We start from the raw sequence: 21,608 nt of genomic DNA, 5'->3' as shown, positions 1-21,608 counted from the left end.
AGATTGTGCTGCTCATATCTGGTAGCTCTCAGAAAATCAGTCTGAGACCACTGTGACCATGACCTCTACGAAACACTGATTTAACCATTCCTCAGCGAGGTCATTGGTTTAGATGGATGCATATAAAAAGCAGAGGACTAAAGCTGTGGCAAGGCTATGACTAAGGCAAATACAGAAAAAAAGATCATAGTTTGGCAATAGTTTTATTTTTTGTATGATTGTTTCTGTAATTGCTCAGAATCAGAATCAGCAGATTTTTGCTCATGTGATCAACATTCATTTAATTGATTATTTTTAATTTGGACAATCTGTGCTGCAATTTCATGATGAAGACAAGGTGCACTCTTGCTGTATTTGAATGCTGCTGCTACACTTATGGTAAAATATTATCGCATAATTATGCACAACTCATTGTGCCAGTTGCATCTTATTTTCGGTGTTGCACATTATCTGATTCGTGTTATTCAAAGGGCCCACATCATGGAAAATCTCTTTAAAGACACAGTAGCAGCGTGTTTAATTCTAAGTGATAGGGATAAAGTGAGGTTGGAAAACGCTCATGCAAATATTAATTATGGACATTTTTGATATAGAAAACCCCACAAAGGTCATTAGTGGACTTAAAATATGCAAAAATTAAGGATATGGGCTCTTTAAATAGACAACAGACTTTTCATTTACCAATGCCAGTTTGGCCCATTAATAAAACCATTTGCCTTCTGTAAAGTACTAAAAATGTGTTAATGTGTTTCATGTGGTCATTTAGCCCACACAGTGTGAGCTGTGGGTTTAAAAAAAGGCTAATAAAAATCAGCCAAACATTGAGTCATCTGCCCAATTGGCTGTGAAGAAAATAAGAATCCGAATCTTCCAAAAAAATTAATGATGAACTCTGCGTACAGCATAAAAATTACATACATTATATACAAAACATGACAGGGAATAGATACACATAGCAATGGACAAAGTTTAAACAGCAATGGTGGAAATTATATTTACTATACAATTGAGCACAACAAAGTATCGATATAGCACACTGAAAACCAGAGAAAGGAGGTTTGAAAAAAAGAAAAGACAGTCAAGTAAAACATACAGAGAGCACAATGGAGCAAAGTAAGAGAAGTTGAAAAATGCAAGGACTGAGATATAGATATCATTTTTCCCATATTTTGCAGTGATAGCTGGCAAAAGTATGTAAAAATGCAGTGAAGGAGGGCATATGGCCATTTCACATACCAATATGTATATAATATCTACCCAAAATACTGACAAGATTCATAGTATCTTAAATGTCAGTATCTAAGTTGTCCTTAAAGTAGGTTATATCACTGCATGCATGATGGAGGAATGTTATCGATTTTTAATGACAACCACGTTTAAATATTGGACCAAAGCAAGTGACATTTGAGCATTTAAAAAAATAGATGATCAACAGTTTCAGCCATTATAAAAGATGCAAGGATCCACTTCAAATGTAAATCTTTTATGTAAAAAGTCACTAACAGGGTATCTTGTTAATGATTTTATGGGTTTCTTTAAATTTTGGAGCAATAGGACAAATTATATAAAGAAAAAGGACTTCTGCCTTGAAGGAACTGATATATTATCCCTTACAAAGCATGAATTAAAGTTCCCCAAAACTTTCTCTTTGAAAACCAAACAAAAACTCTATTATCACATTTTTTGTCCAACAAATTAACAACACCACCTCTTAGAAAAGGCAAAGAAGGTACAATTGCAGAAAAATGCATACTGCTTTGTATCATTCGAAGTAATGGGATAGGAATTGCTTTGCATATTTTGTAATACCCTTTTCTTGAAATAGTAATTTTATACTTTCTGGTAAAATCTTCAACAGATAATAGGTGACCATCTGAATTCAATAAATCATAAACAAATTTTACTCCATTGTCATACCAATCATGTTGGTCATGTTACCGCTAATAGAAAATGGATTTTCTATTAGCGGTAACAGTAACAATAAATATCATTTTACCATAATGTCAAGCTTATTTGTGGAAGTCAGACAGCTTTACAGGAATTTTAGACAGCTCAAAATCACATTTAAGCAAAATGTCAATCCCTCCATCCTTATTAAATACTTTGTTTCGGATATGGTACCACATTGATTGAGGTTGGGAAATACATTCTTTGAGCCATTTTACTCTAAAAGCGGCAATTACAGATTCAAGCTCAATGACTCTTAATCTCCCATCAACATAATCCCTGACTAATTGTGATGTACGTAGGTAGTGAGTTTTGTTCTTCCGTATGAATTTAAATAATATGGACTTAGATAACTTTATTGCTCTTGGTGAAATGCATAACGAATGGCATGGGCAAATGAACCTTGATAAGCCTTCAGCTTTAGACAAAAGACTTCTACCTAGTATAGAAAAGTCCTGCATGAGCCAATGATTTAGTGATTTCTGTACAGCTTTCAACCCGGGAGTAACATTCACGTCTTCTCTGTAATGCAATTTTGTTGTTATTACTAAATCAAGGTATTTAACCTCATCTTTTTGCTATGGGATTTTAGCTTTGGGATTTTGGCTATGCTGCCTCGATCGCTAATGTAAACACCCAGTACTTCGCATTTTCTAAGGTTTAGGGTCAGACCACATGCTTCTGAGAACTGGTTACATTTTGGGAACATAAGGGATAATTTCTGTTCAGTGATGTTTTTATTGCCTCCTCTGGTTTCTGACCAGCAGAGCTCAACCAATCAGCTGTCAGCCAGTGACGTCTGTAGCTCTCAGGAACAATGGCGTCTGTTTCGGAGCTGTACGATGTCACTTGGGAAGGTAAACAGCAGTTTTTCTGTAACTGTGTTGACTTGGCTGTTTTAATATTTTAAGTACGTTTGTTCTAACCAAGTTTTTTGTTTTACATGGTTGGTTAAGTTGTTCAGAGGTGTCTTAATTCATATATTTAAAGACGTCCGAACAAGCTGGGCCATCTAGCTTTAGGAGCTAACGTTAGCTAATGCTGGTTGGCTAGATGACCAAACAACAGCTTTTATGGTCGAGCTCCAGTTAAGACTCTGTCTAAAATGAAGTTTTGCCAGATTTACGTAGCTAAACTGGTTCCCCATAAACTACAAACACGTTAGTTCTGTACTAATCTACGAAGCTGCCCTCAGAAACCGTTAGCACCTCAGTAGCACGTTAGCCTGTAGCCTGATAGCTGCGGGTCTGTACGGGCAGAGTTACAGACAGACAGACAGCCAGCCAGCCAGCCAGCCAGCTAGCTTAGCTGTAGCTGTTGCTACTTGGTTGATTTAGTGTCTCTGCGTTTCGGATGCTGTTGATCAGACATTCTGAATGCAGCAGGTTATCGTTATTAATTTTAAAACAGAGAAAAAAGGCTCACGAATAAAGTTTAAACGGATTCTTGCTGTGGATGCATCCTCACCGCACACAAAGAAACGATAGCTAGCTGCAGTTGTTCAGTGTAACCTAGAGGTTAATTTAAATCTGCATTTAACGGGTATCTAAATAGACACACAACCGAGGTACGCGTCTTGACATTTGAATTGGGGAATAGGGAGTAAGTTGATGGTTGTATGATGGTGTACTGCTAGCAGTCTAGCTGCAAATGTGGATCTCAGAACGCCTGTCAGGATCACGAATCGTTAGGTGCCAGTTTAAGTGAAGTCCCTGTTTTCCTTGAATGTGCGTAACAAGTTAGGCCACAACATGAATACTGTTGAGATACTGTTGAGACCGTTGTATTTACAGTACGTGTCTTGCCTTTTTATTGAGTAGGATAATGGCAGACTCTAACCCTATACCAGTCGGGTCTTCGAGAGGCTTGATAAATATGAAGCAATGTTTTTGTGTGCATTATCTTTCAGAGATGCGTGACAAGCTCCGGAAGTGGAGAGAGGAGAATTACAGAAATAGTGAGCAGATTGTGGATGTCGGTGAGGAACTGATCAATGAGCATGCTTCAAAGCTTGGGGATGACAGTAAGTAGAATTTGGAAAATTGTGACCTTCTGATCCTACAGGTGTCGTCATCCAGGTTTTTTTGTGTCCCCTGTCTGCGACCTTGAATATTAAGTATCAGCCGATACCATTTTGATATTTCCATTTTAATAGATAATACAGCTACATACTACACACTTAAAGTACATTAGCATTAGTAAAACCAATCCATCTTAGGTAAGATTTTACCAGTTAATGTAATAATATTATTAATAATGATATTAGTTGGTAAATGATGTCAGTACTGTTTATAATTGGTTCTGTTTACATTCTGATAATTGGTTAATATGTGCATAATGTGACATTCTGAGCTTATATGTTTCTTGGCCTGCTGTTTTGAAATGATGGGTTTAGTCTGATGGTAAATGGACTGTTTTCAGTGATGTTCATATTAATTTAAGATGTGGTTAGATGGTCTGATCTCATAATTTGGCTGTCAGTTACTTATAAGTTGTTCAGTATTGTGGCATAACAGATACCTTTTGTTTTGTACTGCTCATATCAAATAACTCATTTATAGTGTAGTCCATATGCAGTGATTTCGAATAGCTCTAACATGCCCAAAGTAGCCTGCTCCTTTCTCTTAGCTTTGAACGTACTGTTACTGCTAGTGTCAGTTGTAAACCAGAGGCAGTGCAGCATAGATGGCTTTTATTTTTACACCAAATTTTACAAGTTGCCATTTATCATTTTAAATGGAAAACATTTATACTTATCTCAATGGTGCAAGTTATTCGGCCCGTTAAAAAAATGCCTGTATTGCTTCATATCCTCATCCTTTGGATTTGATCAGGACATCCCTACCTGATGTTGTTGCTTCCCACTTGGAACATCCATGATGAACAAACTTTAGTTTCTGAATTAATGTTAAAAGAATTTAAAGCAAGAGTATGTCCTCAGTTTGCGAAAGAAATTGTTTGGCACTATTATTCAAAGATTGGAGAAAGGGCACTGAATAATGTCAAACACACTAGTGCTGTTGAAATTGGCCAAAAATGACATTTGATTATTCCTTCTAAAAACACATAGATATTTGAATGGTTTGAACCTATTTTTGCTCGTAATGTCCATAAGAGGGCAAACCAATACAACGAGAGACATAACTACTTGTATAGGTGTGTTTATTACAACATTCACATCTTTTAAAAGATCTACTTCGCTACACATTACAAAATAAACAAATAAAAAAAAATAAGTTATGTATTATATAGTAGGACATTCAGCGCTCTGAGTGAGCTGTGCTGTGATAAACATGAAACAACAATTATCTTTTTCTTGACATGAAACAGGAAATAGTAGTCAAACCTCTGGGGATCTGCACTCTTGTTGTGCTGCAGATATTGAGCTTGTGGCAGGCATTGTAAAATCTGAGTTGAGATGTGGCTGTTTGGGTGGAATTCCTGACATCAGGCCATGCACAGTTGGGTGCATATTTTTGAGACGTGCCCTGAAGTTACTTGTGCTGGAATGGTAGGCTAACTCTAGCTTATGTAGCTTACATACAACTTTGTGTCATGGTTCCGCAGTTTTGCTGATCAAAATTTGCTGATCAAAATCCGAAGTATTTCCAAGCAGGGCTTTTTAGATTGCTTGGATTGGAAATCACTCGGTGGCCAGATTGGGTTATGAGCTCTCTGCCATCATTACCACACGGTTGTTGTTAAATTATTGGCTAGTCTCAGATTGACTTGATTTTCAGTCAATGAAAGTGACATTGTGTGACTGCTGTCTGTCATGCAGTGCTGCTTTTTTTTTATAGTAGTGCTCTGCTATAGCCATAAACTTTGACTTTGTGCGTATCATCTTTAAATGTAATTGTTGTACAGGGAAAAGCCATGTACTTTATTAATAATTTACATATGCTTTGCTGGTATGACTTTATATCCTGTGTGATGGTGGAAACGGATAGTTAAATGGTTGCATAACAGTACTGTTAATTCTAGAACAATTTTACATACATTTCCATGTAAAGTTTGACCATTAAACACTGGTAAAAACATCACATTTCCTAACTATGAGACATTTGGAAGATACCTTAGCATTCTATTTTGTACCTGCACGACTGCTCAACTGGTGACTCCATCAGCAGTTAGTTGGCTCCCAGACATGCTGAGATAATAATGGAGGGAAATGGCATCCATTAGGTTGTTTAGCACTACTCCCTTCTTAAATTTTTAAATCATGAAATTTTCTAAGCCTATAATTGGTCATCCAGCTCTCACACAGTATAGCTAGTTCCAGAGAAAAAGAATGAAATGTGATGAAATAAATTTTGAGTCATTTTTAATTCACTGAATTGGGCATTACTGCATGGCTGTTTTGTGTGTGTATATTGTAACATGTGCCATGATAGAGGATTTTGGCTGTATCGCCCACACCTGAATTTACCATACTTTCTGTTTGGTAACTTTTTGTATAATTAGTGGAATATTCTGTGACTTTAGCCCTATCTAGGATCATAATACTAGCAAAACATTTCCACTTCTGTAAAAATTACAGCAGCTTTAAAAATTATAAAATTGATATATAAAATTATCTGTAGAAATAAAGCCTAGTCTAGTCTTGTGGGACTTGACATACTGGTAAATATTCTGTCATATCTTGTGTGAAAAGAGTATTCATATTTTTTATGGAGCACTCAAGGAGGCTTTTACTCTATTTTCTGTGGTCCAAATCAAGCTGAGGGGAGATACTTCTGGCAGTTTTTGAATGGATAACCTAACATCCAGCTTAAGTTGGGCAGATTCCTGTCATGGACATATCCCTTTACTTGTCCTACAATAATAAACTCTAATGCCTGCCTCTCAGTTTTGTTAGAGCGTTTTGTTCATGAAATTGGGAGCTAAGTGAGCAAAACTGGCTGATGCAATTGTTAAATTTTTAATTGTTAAACATCATAGATATACCGTCATATGGTTTTAGCCACATTTACAAAAAAAACAAAAAAACATATGTTAAATGTATGTTTTCTGCTTTTTTCCCAGTTATTTTCAGTTTTTCTGCACTGTCAGATGGTGCAGCAGCGTTAGTTAAGAGATCGGCATGTGTAACAGGAATTTTAGCAAATGTACCAGGCCTTACAATGCTGTGGGGTTCGCTTTATTCCATCAAGCTAGTAATGTAAAAGTAATTCTAGTTTTGTTGTTTTAAAAGCATTTTAAAACCAATTGTTAATAAGTGAAAACAGTGGCGCAAAAAGATTAAAAGTCAGTGTTCCATTTTTCAGAGTATGGAAGTTTAACACCGAGGTCTCAAAATACACTATCCTTAGAAAGAGTAAAGGCTGTGTGATGAGTTGCACTTCATTGGGACCTAATTTAGCTTTGGCTGCTGCTGTCTTTATGATTCATACAGTCTTTTAAGGAGAGGGGTAAACACTTAACACTGCCTGGTTTTATTGAAACCAGCTCTTAAATTGGCTGTGAAACAAGATGGTAATTATCAAAGCGAGACTTGGAATCATAAAAACAGCTAGAAAAAGCTGCAGGCATTTGTTTCTTTTGGCATATCGCTTTTTCTTGTTCAGAAGACTTTTATTGTTTTTTTTTGTTTTTTTTTCCCTCAATTAACAAGTTTCAACTGATGAAGCATGCTCCGTCTGTTAAAACACTCGCCTGATATGGGGCATTAATTCCATTAATTTGGGTACATTAGCTGAACTCATTAATCTGTGTGTTTTTATTGTTGAAGTTGAATCGTGAAGCAAACACATTGCTATGCATTTGACTTGTATCAGCACTTTGTTGGTACCTGAGGGATGTATTTTTATGGTTGTGAATGGTAGCCCCTCCTTTAAAAAGCATACACATCGCTGTTGTCGGAACAAAACCTTGTATCTCCAAAATGATAACTACAGAGTGTCAATGTACCTTAAGTAAGTTAAGTTTGCTGTGAGTTGTCAATACACTCCTTAGTCTCATAAAAAAGACCTTACATAGACCAATATTAAAAGCAGAATCCTTTTAGCAGTAATGTTAATGATGCATGTTGAACGCTCCATCAATCTTTTCTAGAGGTGATGCCAAACAGCATACATTTTATTTTGTCAAATTTGCTACCTGACTAAAAATGGTGTCATTTTGTGTTTCTCTCCCGTGCCCAGTTTGGATAATTTACGAGCAGGTGATGATCGCAGCCCTGGACTGTAGTCGAGATGATTTGGCCTGGGTGAGTTTTTACAGTCTCTCTCCCTCCCTTATCCACTCAGCTCAAAGCCTCATCTCTCACACACGGTGTTGCTTTGTTACCCTGCTTGCCAAATGTAAAATGATTTTTATTCAGCCAGAAAACATCACTCTGTCTGTACTTTGGAAAAACAGTTTGCTGAAGATTAATCCCAGGACTGTGAAAAATGACTTCTGAAGCACAAGAGTTACTTTTAGCTGCCTTGGTGTCAGCTTTATAGGATTATATATATATAAATGCAGTCATTCTTTTCACAGCCTCAGACATTTAGAATAATTTATCTTTCTGTTAGTTCTGACTCTTGGAGTTTTTTATATGTGGAGAAGCAAGTAGAAGTGGAGTCTTCAACTGAAACACTTAGTCAGACTCTGAGGTTCGTACCAGTGGCCAAAAAAAGTGGACCATGACCATGATGGGTCAGCTAGGTTGTGCCACAGAGCAAACTTTTCATTTTGAACAGGAAAACATTAGAGTTGACGAAAACCATTCCTCACCCAAGTTATATGTGTGTTTAAAAAATAAACAAATAAATAAATAAAAAACAAGTAACGGTTCTGTATGGAGAGGGGAAAAAGCTGGTAAAAGTAGCATCCTGTTTCTGCTTTTTATAGTAGCCGATGTGGAATTGTGGGTGCCCGCAGACCAGCACTCTTAAGTTCTCACCCACGTCAGTGGCAATTTTTCATATTGTCTCTCACAGCTGTATAGCTGACCTGTTTATCATGGAAACCTCAAACTGGAAAGTTACTCTTTCATTTTATGGTCAGCAAAAACTTTAAGTGTAATATTGCTGTGTCAAACCAACCAGTCCATGCATTCTATGATAGATCTTTTGAAGTTTAAATATCCTTGGATGTAAATGCTTGAAGCCCAAAGGTATTTTATAGCCCTTGATCGATGTGAAATAACATGCAGGGTGATATAACTCTGGACAAGAACCGCTGTGTCACTTGTTGAATGTGGTAAGAATAGAAGGATAGATGACATTGACATTGAGATCCAAGATCCATCTCCTTAGCTTTTTACATGAAAATTTTATTCACAATTATATGTATTCTTACGCCAAATGTTTTTGCATTTTGTTCAGAGTTGTCTACAGGAGCTGAAGAGGCAGTTTCCAGATAGTCACAGAGTGAAGCGATTAGCGGGCATGCGGCTAGAGGCTCTGGAGAGGTAAGACTAGCACCAGCACCAACTTTAGCAACCTGGCCTTGGGTATGTGGTGGAGGTGGGGATACTGTGATCTGTAAGCAGATCGTAAGTGGCAGGATGAGTGGGATGCGGTCCTGTTTATTTAGTAAGCCACCATTCCACTGACTAAGTGGGAGAGAGAAAGATAGTTTGAGTGCTCAGTCGTCCTGTGGCTCTTTTGCCTGAGTGAGGAATTCCCAGGAAGGAAGTGGTGGCTCCCACTTATTCTGGAGGTCCCTGTTTTTTTCTCCTTATTCTTTCTCTTGCCTGGGTTCTTTTTGTCTCTAGCCCACATGTTTACATCCTTTGTTTCCACTTGGACATCTCTCCATTTCTTCAAAAAGATTAAGAATTAAGAAGAATGCTAATATGTTTCATGAGTCGTCGGTTTCGGCCTGTGTACCATATCAACTTGTTTATCGCTTATGCCATAATTGAGAGTGATTGCTCCTGCACTGTGAGATTAAATAAACTGCAAATTTGGGGCTAATTGCCATCAGACGTGCTGCTTAACTGAAGCCCTACACACATGCACATACACAAAAAACATGCCTGAATCGTACATAAATAAAGCAAAGTGGTGGTGGCGTGGTTGCCTAGTGCCATGTCAGATGTGCCAGAGAGCCGTTGAGCAATAAAGTGGAAGTGAGGGTGGGAGTGGCAGTGGAAGTGGAGCTGTTCAGTGATAATAGGAACCAGAGTCGCTTCTGTTGCCGGCTGTGGGCAAAAACAGGTTTTGATCATGAGGCCCGCGTTTGCCTGCTTAAGTGAAAAGAGAAAAATACAACCCATACAAAAAACACTAACTTGTTCTCATCCTAACACCTCGAATTGATTGGCGTTAGCAAATGAGAGCTTAGGCCATCTGGGAAAATGATATGTAGAACCGTCTTACTGGACGGTGAACATTTATTTGTTCCAAAAAACATTAACACCTATAAATGCAAATAAATATGCTTGATAAGTGTAATGGCTTATCTATTTCCAATCCTACTCTTGATGATGTCCTGTATTTACAGTGACCATACAATAAATGCTTCATCTAATTAATACTTAATTAAATTAAATAATTTGTTCTGCTGTAGGAATTTGAAAAATCGTGCAAAGACTTGAGTGCACTGAGATGTCTGGAACCAAACTGTATGGCTTTCATTCTTATTATTTTTCACTGTGTTCATGTTTATTTGTATTTATTCTAATGTTATATCATTTTTTCAGGCAAAAATGGCTGAGGTAAATAGTTTGAAACTATTTTTGTGGCTACTTAAGACTCTTGCACGATACTGTACATGGGCCAACCTACTGATTCCACCATGATTGAGAAGATGTTTTGTGCTTTAGTTTCACAATGCAGAGCAGGGTGTGTGATAGAGGTAGGTGATGTGGCTAAATGATGTAACAGCAATGTTTTGTAACTATGGTCTTACTTTGCATACTGCGTACCATAATAAAATTAAATTATTTAGCTTGTGTCTAAAATTACAGTAGTGAGTGATTCATAGTGCCTGTTGTAGCAACCTCAGTAACATAAATATGATGTTGCTGACAGTACTATAACTTAGCCAGGGACAGTTTTCTTCCAGTACTGAGGTAGGACATTGTTGCTCTCAGAACAGAACTTCATATCTCCAAAAACATTCTTAGCCTTCAATGTAAGTCAATGTAACAATTTTATTCATGTCATTTTGGATCATTTTTATTGATCCATTCTGCCTTAAATTTTGAGACTGTGTAAACAGTGGCTGGCATGTTCAAATTATGTAAAAGAAAAAGAAAAATCAACAACAATGGAGATGTGAGATTTTTGTCTCAACTGTATATTTCTCACTGCAATAGGCTTTGGCCACCTGACATCTCCATATACAGTGATATACAGTGAAAGGTCAAAGGTGTAAAGCAATTTTTTTTTGTTTACGTTGTGATAATACATCTATTGATGCACCAGGTTTTATCTGTAATACTATTAATTTAACTTTATTACCTTTATTACCTTTTCTTAATGTATTACAAACAACAAGCAACAAGTTTCTGCTTTTAATAAATTCAATAAATCATAAAGCATTTTCCTTCCATACCAAGCTGTATTTCCAAGAAGAAGTACAAAATCAGGGAGGATCTCTGAAAGCTGACTTGATGATAGGTGGTTGGTGGCGGGAGGGAGAGGTGAATCAAGAAATTATTTGTCAATATTGTTTTTTTACACCAGCTGGTACAAAATGACAATTAAAACTTGATGTTTTAGAGGCAGGCAAAAATCATTGCATTATGATAGAGGATTATGAGAAAGCAGTAGTTTGTGTTTTAAATGATAAGTTGAGTTGTGCTGTATATGACCAGGGACATGAACTAACAAGAAAAAAAGGTGTATTTTGATTTCAGGTTGATTTTAAGAGAGCCTCTCTATCACAGTTTGTGAAATACTATAACCAGTGTGGCCCCTTTCAGGAGAACAACTCCCAAGTGAGATCTAATTGTTGAGTGATTTGTTTAGGGGTGAATCAAAGCACATGCAATCATTGCAAATGCAGATCAGCAGTCTTGCCTTTGTTGTTTATGTTCGTTTGTGAGCTCGATTCATTGTTAAACTTCACAAAGGCTCTCGCTACTTACTGTTGAAGCCGCTACAGTAATGACTGTTTATTTCCTTCCTTAGATGACTTAGATCCGCCACTGATTTGTGCTAGTGTTCTCTCGTAACCATAGAGATAAGCTTTCCTGTATACAACAAGTTGATTGCCTTGAGCTTTGCTTGATTTCACCGCTGCCTAATAACATATAACTGGTGCGAGTGGTGGTGACCCTGAAACATGCTTTCTCTTTTCTTTCAAAGGTACGACGATGCCAACAAGTTGTATGATTCAATACTACAAGATGATCCCACTAATACGGTAAGTGAAGAAATAAAGCTGATGTTATAACATTGTGGTTAAAATGTATTGTGATGAAAATGTGCTGAAGTTCAGCGGTATGAATTTGTTTAGTTAAATTCTCGCGTCAACCACAATGCTGGTCTCTCCCTCTCTTTTTCTCATTCTTTCTTTCTTTCCTTCTCTCCCCTTTGCTCCCTTGCAATCAAACACATGCACAGTGTGAGGAAACAAAGTGCCTTGATTTATGTGCCTCGGTAGTACTAAACATGTCAAGCAACTTAAGCAAAAATAAATGCTGTGTCTTTGAAGACTGGGATTTATCTTTTTGCTTTAATATCCCCCCATTGCTGTCAGGTGACCTTAGGTGTTAGAATTGGTCTGTTCTTACTTGCTGTATAGTTTTATACAAAAGTTTGAATGTCCCTCAGCAAATGAAACATTTTGTTGATTTTCTAAGCGAAAAATAAGATAATACATCCTTCACAGTGAACACACTTCTGCACATTTTAATACTGTTTGTTTGCTGAATTTAACATATTTCGAGGGGGCACATAAAATGTGGCCTGTGTAAAAATTATGGCAAATTTTCTATTTTTCTATCCAGTTTGTTAAACTCAACAAATAAACAGAAATTGTCCTCTAAAAAAAAGAAAACATCATATTGAAGTTTGTTCCCTGTAGATGATGTTAACTTATTTTCACATAGGAAATCAACAAAACATAATTTAATCAGCAGTGTTCAGAATTTGTGCGTACAACTGTGTCCTCATAATCAGGTTACATCAGCTAACAGGGTCAGGCTTATTGCAATATGGATGCCTTGTGTAGTTTCTTCAATTAGATGATTTATATTGAGTTTCAGTTGAATCGTTCACAACACCCAAGTCTGCTGGATGTTTTGCCAGTCCTTCACCGCCACTCGCTCCTGCCATCACTCCAAAACTCATTGTACCTGCTGTTAATTGATTCCATACAGACATGTGGCTGTACAAGAAAATAAATGTTTTGATGGGTTTTCAAAAGAAACCAAGACCTTATTTGTTTTGGCTCTCTCCTGAAGACGCTCAACATGTTTCCCGTGCTGCTCAGACATATGGGCTTGCTTAGATACGTTAAACATTTTCGCTGGGCTGGCAAAGTGTGCAAGATGAAGCATAGACATTTGTTCTTTGGACTCCATCTGAGGATTCCACACCTAACTGTCTGTCTGTTTCAAACACACAGAGGTCTTGTTGACAAAGTCAATAAACCCTCATGTGCATTCATGCAGTCACCTCTCTCTCTCGTTCCTTTCTCTTTCTCTTTTTTTTTTGTCTGTCTTCTCCACTCTCCCGCTGCCACCCTCCGACCTATCGTCATTCTTGTCTTGCTAAAAAGATTCACTGCCTGTCCTCCATCACCTCTCATGTTCATTATATCATTACCGTCGTTATTTATTTTACTATCTGTTTCTGTTGGACCAAAGCAGCTACATCAGTCTTTCTCCATTTGAAAACGAGAGATCCTCTCTGTTTGTTTTTCAGGCTTTTTACCCGAGACACCTCCCTATTCCCATGATCACAGTTAAATTGCAAGCACATTGAACAGGGTGTAAATGGGAGGTTGAAAATACCGGAGTAAAATAGATATCGTTAAACCAGTGTGGTCAAATTATTTTTCACAATCTGGTAATCATCTTTGCCCCTCTGTTAACATTCAGAGGGTATGAAAACAATATATCTTCCTTTTTCCTGGTTTACTGATGCTGTCCAAATAAAACATTGCTGGTAAAAACGTGGAATTAATAATTAATAGAAAACATATTTCCAAAAGTGCGAGATTCTTTGTGAACCCTTCATGCCTTAGAGGAACCATATCCTTTTATTTAAATGCATTAATCTACATTTAGAAATTGTTCAGTATCTCTGTGGTCTTTTTTTTAAATGGATGTGGGCAGCACATTAAATTAGGAAGATCATTGGATAAATGCTTGTAATGTAAATGTAAAGCTATCTCTTAAATTCAAGTTTGTTCCTTTGGAAGCTATGAAATGTCCTGTTATTGGCTATCTGTCAGATGTATTGTGTTATTTGAAGAAATCACTTTTTCCCTAAACCATGTTTTTTTTTGTCTTAACCACTGAGTTGCTGCTTCCTTTAAAAGCTTTTTCAAGAGCCAAAAAGTTCAAAATGTAGTTCACCTCCGACCCCCACATGCCTTTTGCACCCTCGATAACAAAGTGAAAGTGCTTGTTCCTGTTACTGTTTTGTACTTAATTGCAATTTTATTTTATTGGTTAATGTTGTAATTTTAATTATCCTTTATGTGTAATCCTTTATTGGTTGCATTTATTTCTGCGCACCATTGTGTCCAGAGGTCGCTGAGTTCACCAGACTGGCATGGGCCTTCCAAAGGAGAACATAATTACTTAATGATGCTTGTCCCTTGTGCCTTGTGAGTAATGATTGTAAGGAAATATAGTGCTTTTTCGGTTAAGGTTATGAAAGTACAGGTGCTCTCACGCCTCTATACTAATTACATGACAAATTGAGATTAGGGCTATTAGAATTAGGGATGCACCATTCGAAAACATATGAAGCACATTAGTACATTTCCAGTAATTTCCAATAAACAATTTGAAATTACTCTTTGATTGGTCACATTAGCATTTTAAACTTTTTAACAAAAAATTAGTTGTCAGCTTGAGCAAAAATAATCAAATAAAGTGTTACAATGATGTTACAACGGGCTATTTAGCACAGCAAGATTTTGGTATAGGTGTGGAAGCATTTAAACACAGCGCGAATGTGCTTACCTGGCTCATGTTGTTTTTGTTATAAAATTGCGACACAGTTTGGCCAAAAAGGAAAGAATGAATTGGCTGAATGCGGATTGCGTGTTTGGAGCAAAAATCTACTGATTCAGATTATGCATGATTCTCATACGGTGTCCATAATTAGCATCATTTATGTCTTACGATGATATTTTTTTTATTTCCGATAAATAAACAATGTTTGGCGGTACTTGAGTTTTTGAGCTTTGATAGCAAAACTTGTGTTGCCTTCCAAACTTCCCCAACATAGCTTTTTGTTATTGCCACATCTGGACTCCTGTGCAATAGCTCGGGTTCATATATTTTCTGATATTGTCGCCAGTATAGTCAAAAACAGCAAAAGAATTGTTGGCACTGGAACTGTCCATGTCTGTGTGGTAGGATTCACTCACTTGTGGGAACGTCATATCAATAGGCAGGTGCCCTGTGAACCATTCTGACAAAATGAGGTCCAGCCCAGATGTCTCTGATGGGATCAGCCTATTTCCTGATGTCCAAACACCCATCTCCTCCCATCAGATCTTGAGTGCTCCTCAAACCTGGGGGCGGGAATGGAACAAAATAAAGCTGTGGTGTGATGTCGACCAGACTATATTTTTTTTCCTTGCCATCCCACACTCTTTGGCAGGATAGCAGGCGGGGTGGCTGAGGTTGTGGTACGGCAGGGGATGACATCATCTAGGTTACCTGTCTGTGAAAGTTGGTTGAGTGAGGCTTATCTAGACACTATTTTCTCAACATGTTCAGTGGAACTGGGGGAGAGAGGGAGGGGACGAGCCAAGAAAATGGCGGAAAATTGGCGACTACTGTGAGGACTTGTGAGGCATCCCAGCATGTGGAGCTGAGATTGGAAACTGAGCTGTTGTAATTATAGGCTGTAGAATAGATGTGGTACCCATCAACCAAAATTGTTGAATCAACAAAAATTGTTCAAGGTTTCTGTGCCATGGCGGTGTCCAAAAAATGTTAGAACTCTTAGCCCTTCCACCGTTTATTGTGTTCCAGTACCTACAGCAATGATCTGGAGAAATTCTTTGTTCATATATATATATATATATATAAGTATATGTATGTATGTGTATGTGTATATATATGTGTGTGTGTATGTATATGTGTGTGTGTGTGTGTGTGTATTTTTTATTCTTTCTCACCCTCCCTTGCTTGTCTTTGAAGTGATATTAGTTTGCTCACTTGCCATACTGTGTATTAAGGTACCTTAATTAGTCATTTATTTTAAAGCTGAATGACACAGATGGCCCAGATGATTTATTGAATTCCAGCTCATTCAGTATTTAATTGGCCTGAAAAAACATGGTATTGCTTGTGAAAGCGTTTGAGGTCACTGAGAATTCTCAAAGGATTAGACACAATTACTATGTAGAATCTGATGGCGTTTACAAGCATAGAGGAAGGATTCTTCTGAACTACAACTAAATGCTCGTCCAATTATTTGTGTGGGTTGTTGTTGGTAAAACTAGTGAAACGAACATTTGTTTGTTTCTATTGATTTGTCTTTGCACTGTTTTAATAAATCTTTGCAGTTTTGGCTCTGTGTATGGATTATTATAACTGTTATTATTTAGTTTAAGTACTCAAATTAGTGAACTATATTAGTTGAGCCACAATTTCCCTTGTAGAGAAAGCGTCAGTGACTTCTATTTGATACCTCTTAAAATAAAAACGCTTCATTCAAAAGTTTGAATGAAAAACTTTTTTTTTAATCCTCCTATGAAAATCGTAGTTTAAATCCTAGAAGTTTAAGAATTGTAGCTTAATATAGGGTGATCAGTATGCCAGTATTTTATTGTAGTTGTGATAACATCACAGTATGCTTCTCTTAGCATGTTTCAGAAATCATCCGTTTTTAAAGACCACTGAAAAACTGCCTGTTTCTTTACAAAGAGAGTAAATGGGGGTGGGTGATATGGCAAAAATATAATTTCCATGATAAATGAAATAACTCTTTTTGTAATAAATCATGCAGTTGGTCGGTATTCTGTGAGTACTGATAATATCCACAATATGCTCACAAAAGCATATTATGTTGCATGGTAATGATAAATGTTGTCATATCACCCAGCCCTATAATGAGTCTTGTTTAACTGGATTTAGAGCAGTGCAGTATGTAAATGCCGAATAGGCATTGTGCATGGTATTTTTAAATGTGACTGCTGTTACTTTTCTGTCTGTTCCAACTTACCAAACCTCAGAAAAATATCACAGTGCAATTTGTGTATTGTGACAATGCCTTAAAGTATCATGGTGTTGTATTTTTGCCATAAAACCAAGATCACTATTTTATCCTTATTAAGTAATGTTTGGTAATTCCTGAGCATGGAGTCAGATTATAGACAGTAAAGGACTGAGAGTAGACTCATCTTAAGTGTGCGAGTGTATGAGTGTATGGTGTAATTCATGTGGCCTCTGGGCCTGTAGAAACAGGGCTGCTATAAAAGCTCAGCTCCTCAGTGTGTTTGCCTCTCAAAAGCGCTAATTCAGAAAGAATCACAACAATGACAGGGTCAGCCTCTCCCGGATTGTTACTTCAAGGAGGGGAAGGGCAAGGGTGAGAGTATTTTTTTATCATGCTTTTACATGTCCTTAACTGTTTTGACATGACGTGTTTTAATCAGTCCAAGTGAATCTGAAAAAGGAGACCGTTAATTACATGATGTACATTTCCATGAGCCCATAGCTTTGATTTAGGGCCTGACTAATGTATTGGTTGGTGGATAATGATCGATTGATAACCTGCAAATTATTTGCTATTGTGAAAATCCTGCCTATAAATGACAGACATTTAGTGGTGCGTCTTTCATTGTAATTTACCTCTGATATACACTTTTGATGGGTCTGATTGTTTCTTGCCAGTCTTTACAGAGTGCTAAAGTGACTCCAGTGGCCAGTTGTGATCAGATTCCGTGAGTGGAGGTTGGGTGCCATGCATATTTACTAAATTAATCTCTCTGTTTGTTGTCAAACCGGAATGTGTCACGAGTCCCTATTCACATAAATGTAAGGGTTGTTACAAATGTTAGATTGCATGGGTTTCTAATGCATCTTATAAACAAAACAGGAGAGGAGATGAAGAAAGAAGCTACAGAGCTGCTGCTGTGGTGACGCAGTCGATTAGATGGTTCTGCATTGCTGTTGGGATTGCATCAGGACCCTTTAATGTTCACCTTACAAATGTGTGCGTTCTCGCTCATATGCTTCTGAAGGTGGTCTGAGTGATGGGATCACGATATATCTCTGATACGCATACTTAGCATTGTCTAATTATGATTGGATCACCCAGGGTGTACGTTAATGCCAGGTGTGAACAGGGTATTGGGGTTTGGTGGTTCATATGAAGCTGTTTTGAAATGTCCTCAGTGTGTGAAAGGTGCCCTTGTATGTCAGCACTACATCCCGGCCTGTTGCAGGCAGGAGAGCTGGTGGCCCTGCCTGCCTGGTTGATGGATAAGTGGATTTGGAGCAGCAGTAGTGTCGGAACAGTTCCAGATTTATGGCTGCTCAGCTGTGACTCATGCCCAGCTCAACAGGGTTTGGTCTGCTGTGTGGGAGTGAGGAAGACCCACTCTATCAAATGCCAGTCCATAAATTATCTCTGTGGCAAGACTGCGCACTTCTCTGGGTAAAGCTGCTACTCTTTGCTCTGCACTTGCGAGTACAGAAAAAAGCTGGCTCCTGGAAAAGTCGTCAAAGCAGGAGTAATGCCTTATGATTCAAATTGATGAGACTCTAATCCGCCTGAAGGTCACGTTAACATCAAAAAAAAAAAAAAATGAAGCGAATGTTCGTTGGGGCTGATGCAAGCTGGGGCTGAGAAGCCCATATGTATGCATGTAGCCCTGAGCTTTGGGTAATGTGCTATTTTCTCCACTTAAATGGGATGAGTCATCGCATATCTACTCTTGCTAAGTGTGCATAGCCCGTGTCCACTCCTCAGTAGCAGGCTAATGATTTATGTGTCGGAGTCTGCGAATGTTCTCTTCTCCTGAAGCCATCGCCTTTCATAGTGTAGTGCTTCAGGTTTGGGTGCAGCAATGTTGTTAATAAAGTGCCTTTAGTTGGACTTTAGTTTCCTACCCTTGAAAATAGTTATTACTACAATACTACTTCTGTTTATTTTAGAAGAATACCTCGGCAATACTTTTCATGTGAAAATGCGATTCTTTTTGTAGTGCTGGGCGACAGATATTCAGTACTCAATATCATTGTATTTTATAAAAATATTGCAGTATCACCATATTAGATGATATTAGGTTTGCATTGAGTTGAACCATTGCTTCCTGAGTACTGGTACTCTGTGTTTACAAACCTGATATTGTTTGTACTGTCTGACACAATTTAGTTTTGATGTATTTTGTGATATTTTTTTATTGTAAAGTTACACTGATGCTGGTATACTGGAATATATTATGGATTGCCTATATGGATACAGAATATTTAATCTGTATTGTCACACTTAGATAAGAAGACTGGCATGCACTCAGATGTGTCTTTGATAGCTGGGGGAGTTTGGGTTCCAGCAGGTTCCTCAGTGCCCTGATCATTTACACATCCTCTTTCTTTCTTTTTCTTTTTCTCTCTCGACCAAACACTTAGGCTTTAGCATGCTAATCCTCTGTTGATGTCAATCCACAGGCGGCGAGGAAGCGCAAGATCTCCATTCTGCGAGCACAGGGCAAGAGCAGTGAGGCCATCCGTGAGCTCAATGAATATCTAGAGCAGTGAGTGTTTTACAAGAGGATTTGGGCCCCATTTTCTCCTCCCCTTCCCCTCCACTTTTTAATTAAAATGGGCTTTGCATTTGATTGAGCCGCCCCTGAGCCCTTCTTTAACCCCTCTTTTGTCTGTGGAAGGACCTAACTGCCACTTTGTCTTGCAGGTTTGTGGGAGACCAAGAAGCGTGGCATGAGCTGTCAGAACTCTACATCAACGAACATGAGTAATGACAATTGATCTTATTTCTAAAGTCGTTCTGCTTGGTAACAGTAGTGATATCATTTGAAAAACTATGCTTTTCTGTTTATGCTAAACTATTCCCACTGGTAAAAAAAAGTATATAAAGCTGTTTTGGTTGGATTTGGCTTAATGGTATCTGAAGAATTTTACTAAATTAGCCCATTGTCTGCTTAATAATTGGTATTATCTCAGATTCATCCAGACGTGCTTTCAGATAACTGTCCGTTTCTGTGTCCAGTCAGATCGTTATGTGTCCTATGTGTAGGGCTTAAAGATGGTCACTTTAAGACTCAGTCTCTCACGGCATCCTTCACTGGATGTGCGCTGGCTCATGAGGGGTTGTGGGACAGCCCCAGGGAAATCCAGAGAAATGCCAATCTCAGCCAGGGGCCTGTATTGAGCTCAGGATCTGTTTGTCACATGGAGTAGGGCTCTAATAGGATTTGCTCCTTAAGCCCCCTCTCATACTCTCAGGATAAGACCTCCCTCTCCACTGATATCTCTGTTGCCAGGGGTTAGTGTCTGCCAGACATAAACATTGTTGAAAAATCATTTTGTTTGTGTCACTTCTTCTCCATCCCTCTTTAATTGTTTTTGGGATTTAGTGTGTGTGTGTGTGTGTGTGTGTGTGTGTGTGTGTGTGTGTGTGTGTGTGTGTGGGAGAGAGGTGGTCACCCTGGTTGGAGGGCACTGGCTGTAGGAATGCAGGAGCTCGGTAAGGGGGCTGTATATTGGCTGGCTCATGTTTTTGTGTGAGGGCTTTATTGCTGTAGTGGCCAGAGGAAATCCAGGGGTGAGAGGATTATCGTCCTGCTTAGTCCAACTTTTCTAATATCACACTATTCACTCTGACAACCCCCTATCTACAGGCGTGTCAATTTCTCTCTTTTTTTTCGCCTCCTTTTTCTTTCTTTGCTTTATTTTAGGTCACAGACTCCCTTTTTCCCTTCCCCTCCTCTTCCTGCAAGCTGTGTATTATCACCTCTCTTTTCCACGCTGTGAGAGAGAGAGAGAGCGGGGAGAGTGATTCCCAGGAGAAGGTGGTGGCACTTGCTCTCCCAGCCAGTAAAAACAAGACCCCACGGGGCAGAGATGAAGAGAAATAAACTCCCTCCATATCACTGCACTGCCACTCTGCCACCTAAATATATAGCCTACTTTTACCCTCTGTTGGCAGCTTACCTAATAGCAGACGTGTAAATCTTGCTGTAGATTTATTACAGTCTGTTTGGATTACAGTTCTTTAGGAATCTATTCAATGCCTCATGAAATTTCAGATTTCACTGTGATTTAAACTGATTGATATTAGTATACTTCATACATATTTTACACCTCTGTGTGCATATAGCATCCCTTACTTTTTAATACATGTGCTTGTGTGTTTGTATATACAGTGCTGTGCAAAAGCCAGAGAACAACCTTCATTCATTTAATTCCCAGTCAAAATGGCCATTAAGTACAAGTTATTCATTTTTCAGGAGATATTTCTGAGTAGACACTTAAGATAATCTACTTGCAAAAAGAAGGACAAAGTAAAAGAAAAAAAAAACAAGTTGGGGGAAAAAAACAGGAATTTCCAAAACTGGAGTTG

General features: G+C 38.1%; 1 protein-coding gene across 1 annotated transcript in view; it reads left to right on the top strand.

Annotated features, from left to right (window-relative positions):
* The first annotated feature begins 2,712 nt into the window (after positions 1-2,712).
* emc2 (ER membrane protein complex subunit 2) overlaps positions 2,713-21,608 on the top strand; it is a 31,610-nt gene continuing 12,714 nt past the window's right edge. The window contains exons 1-7 of the mRNA XM_036587819.1: positions 2,713-2,804; positions 3,857-3,970; positions 8,091-8,155; positions 9,261-9,346; positions 12,195-12,252; positions 19,697-19,782; positions 19,941-20,000. Of these exons, the coding sequence (XP_036443712.1) occupies positions 2,765-2,804; positions 3,857-3,970; positions 8,091-8,155; positions 9,261-9,346; positions 12,195-12,252; positions 19,697-19,782; positions 19,941-20,000 (509 nt within the window). The 5' untranslated portion in view covers positions 2,713-2,764. The remainder of the gene's footprint in view (positions 2,805-3,856; positions 3,971-8,090; positions 8,156-9,260; positions 9,347-12,194; positions 12,253-19,696; positions 19,783-19,940; positions 20,001-21,608) is intronic.

Source organism: Colossoma macropomum, unplaced genomic scaffold, assembly GCF_904425465.1.
Source record: "Colossoma macropomum unplaced genomic scaffold, Colossoma_macropomum, whole genome shotgun sequence".
In the NCBI taxonomy this organism is placed as follows: Eukaryota; Metazoa; Chordata; class Actinopteri; order Characiformes; family Serrasalmidae; genus Colossoma; species Colossoma macropomum.
Note: the sequence above shows the minus strand (reverse complement) of the source record. Positions and strands in the feature narration are given on the sequence as shown.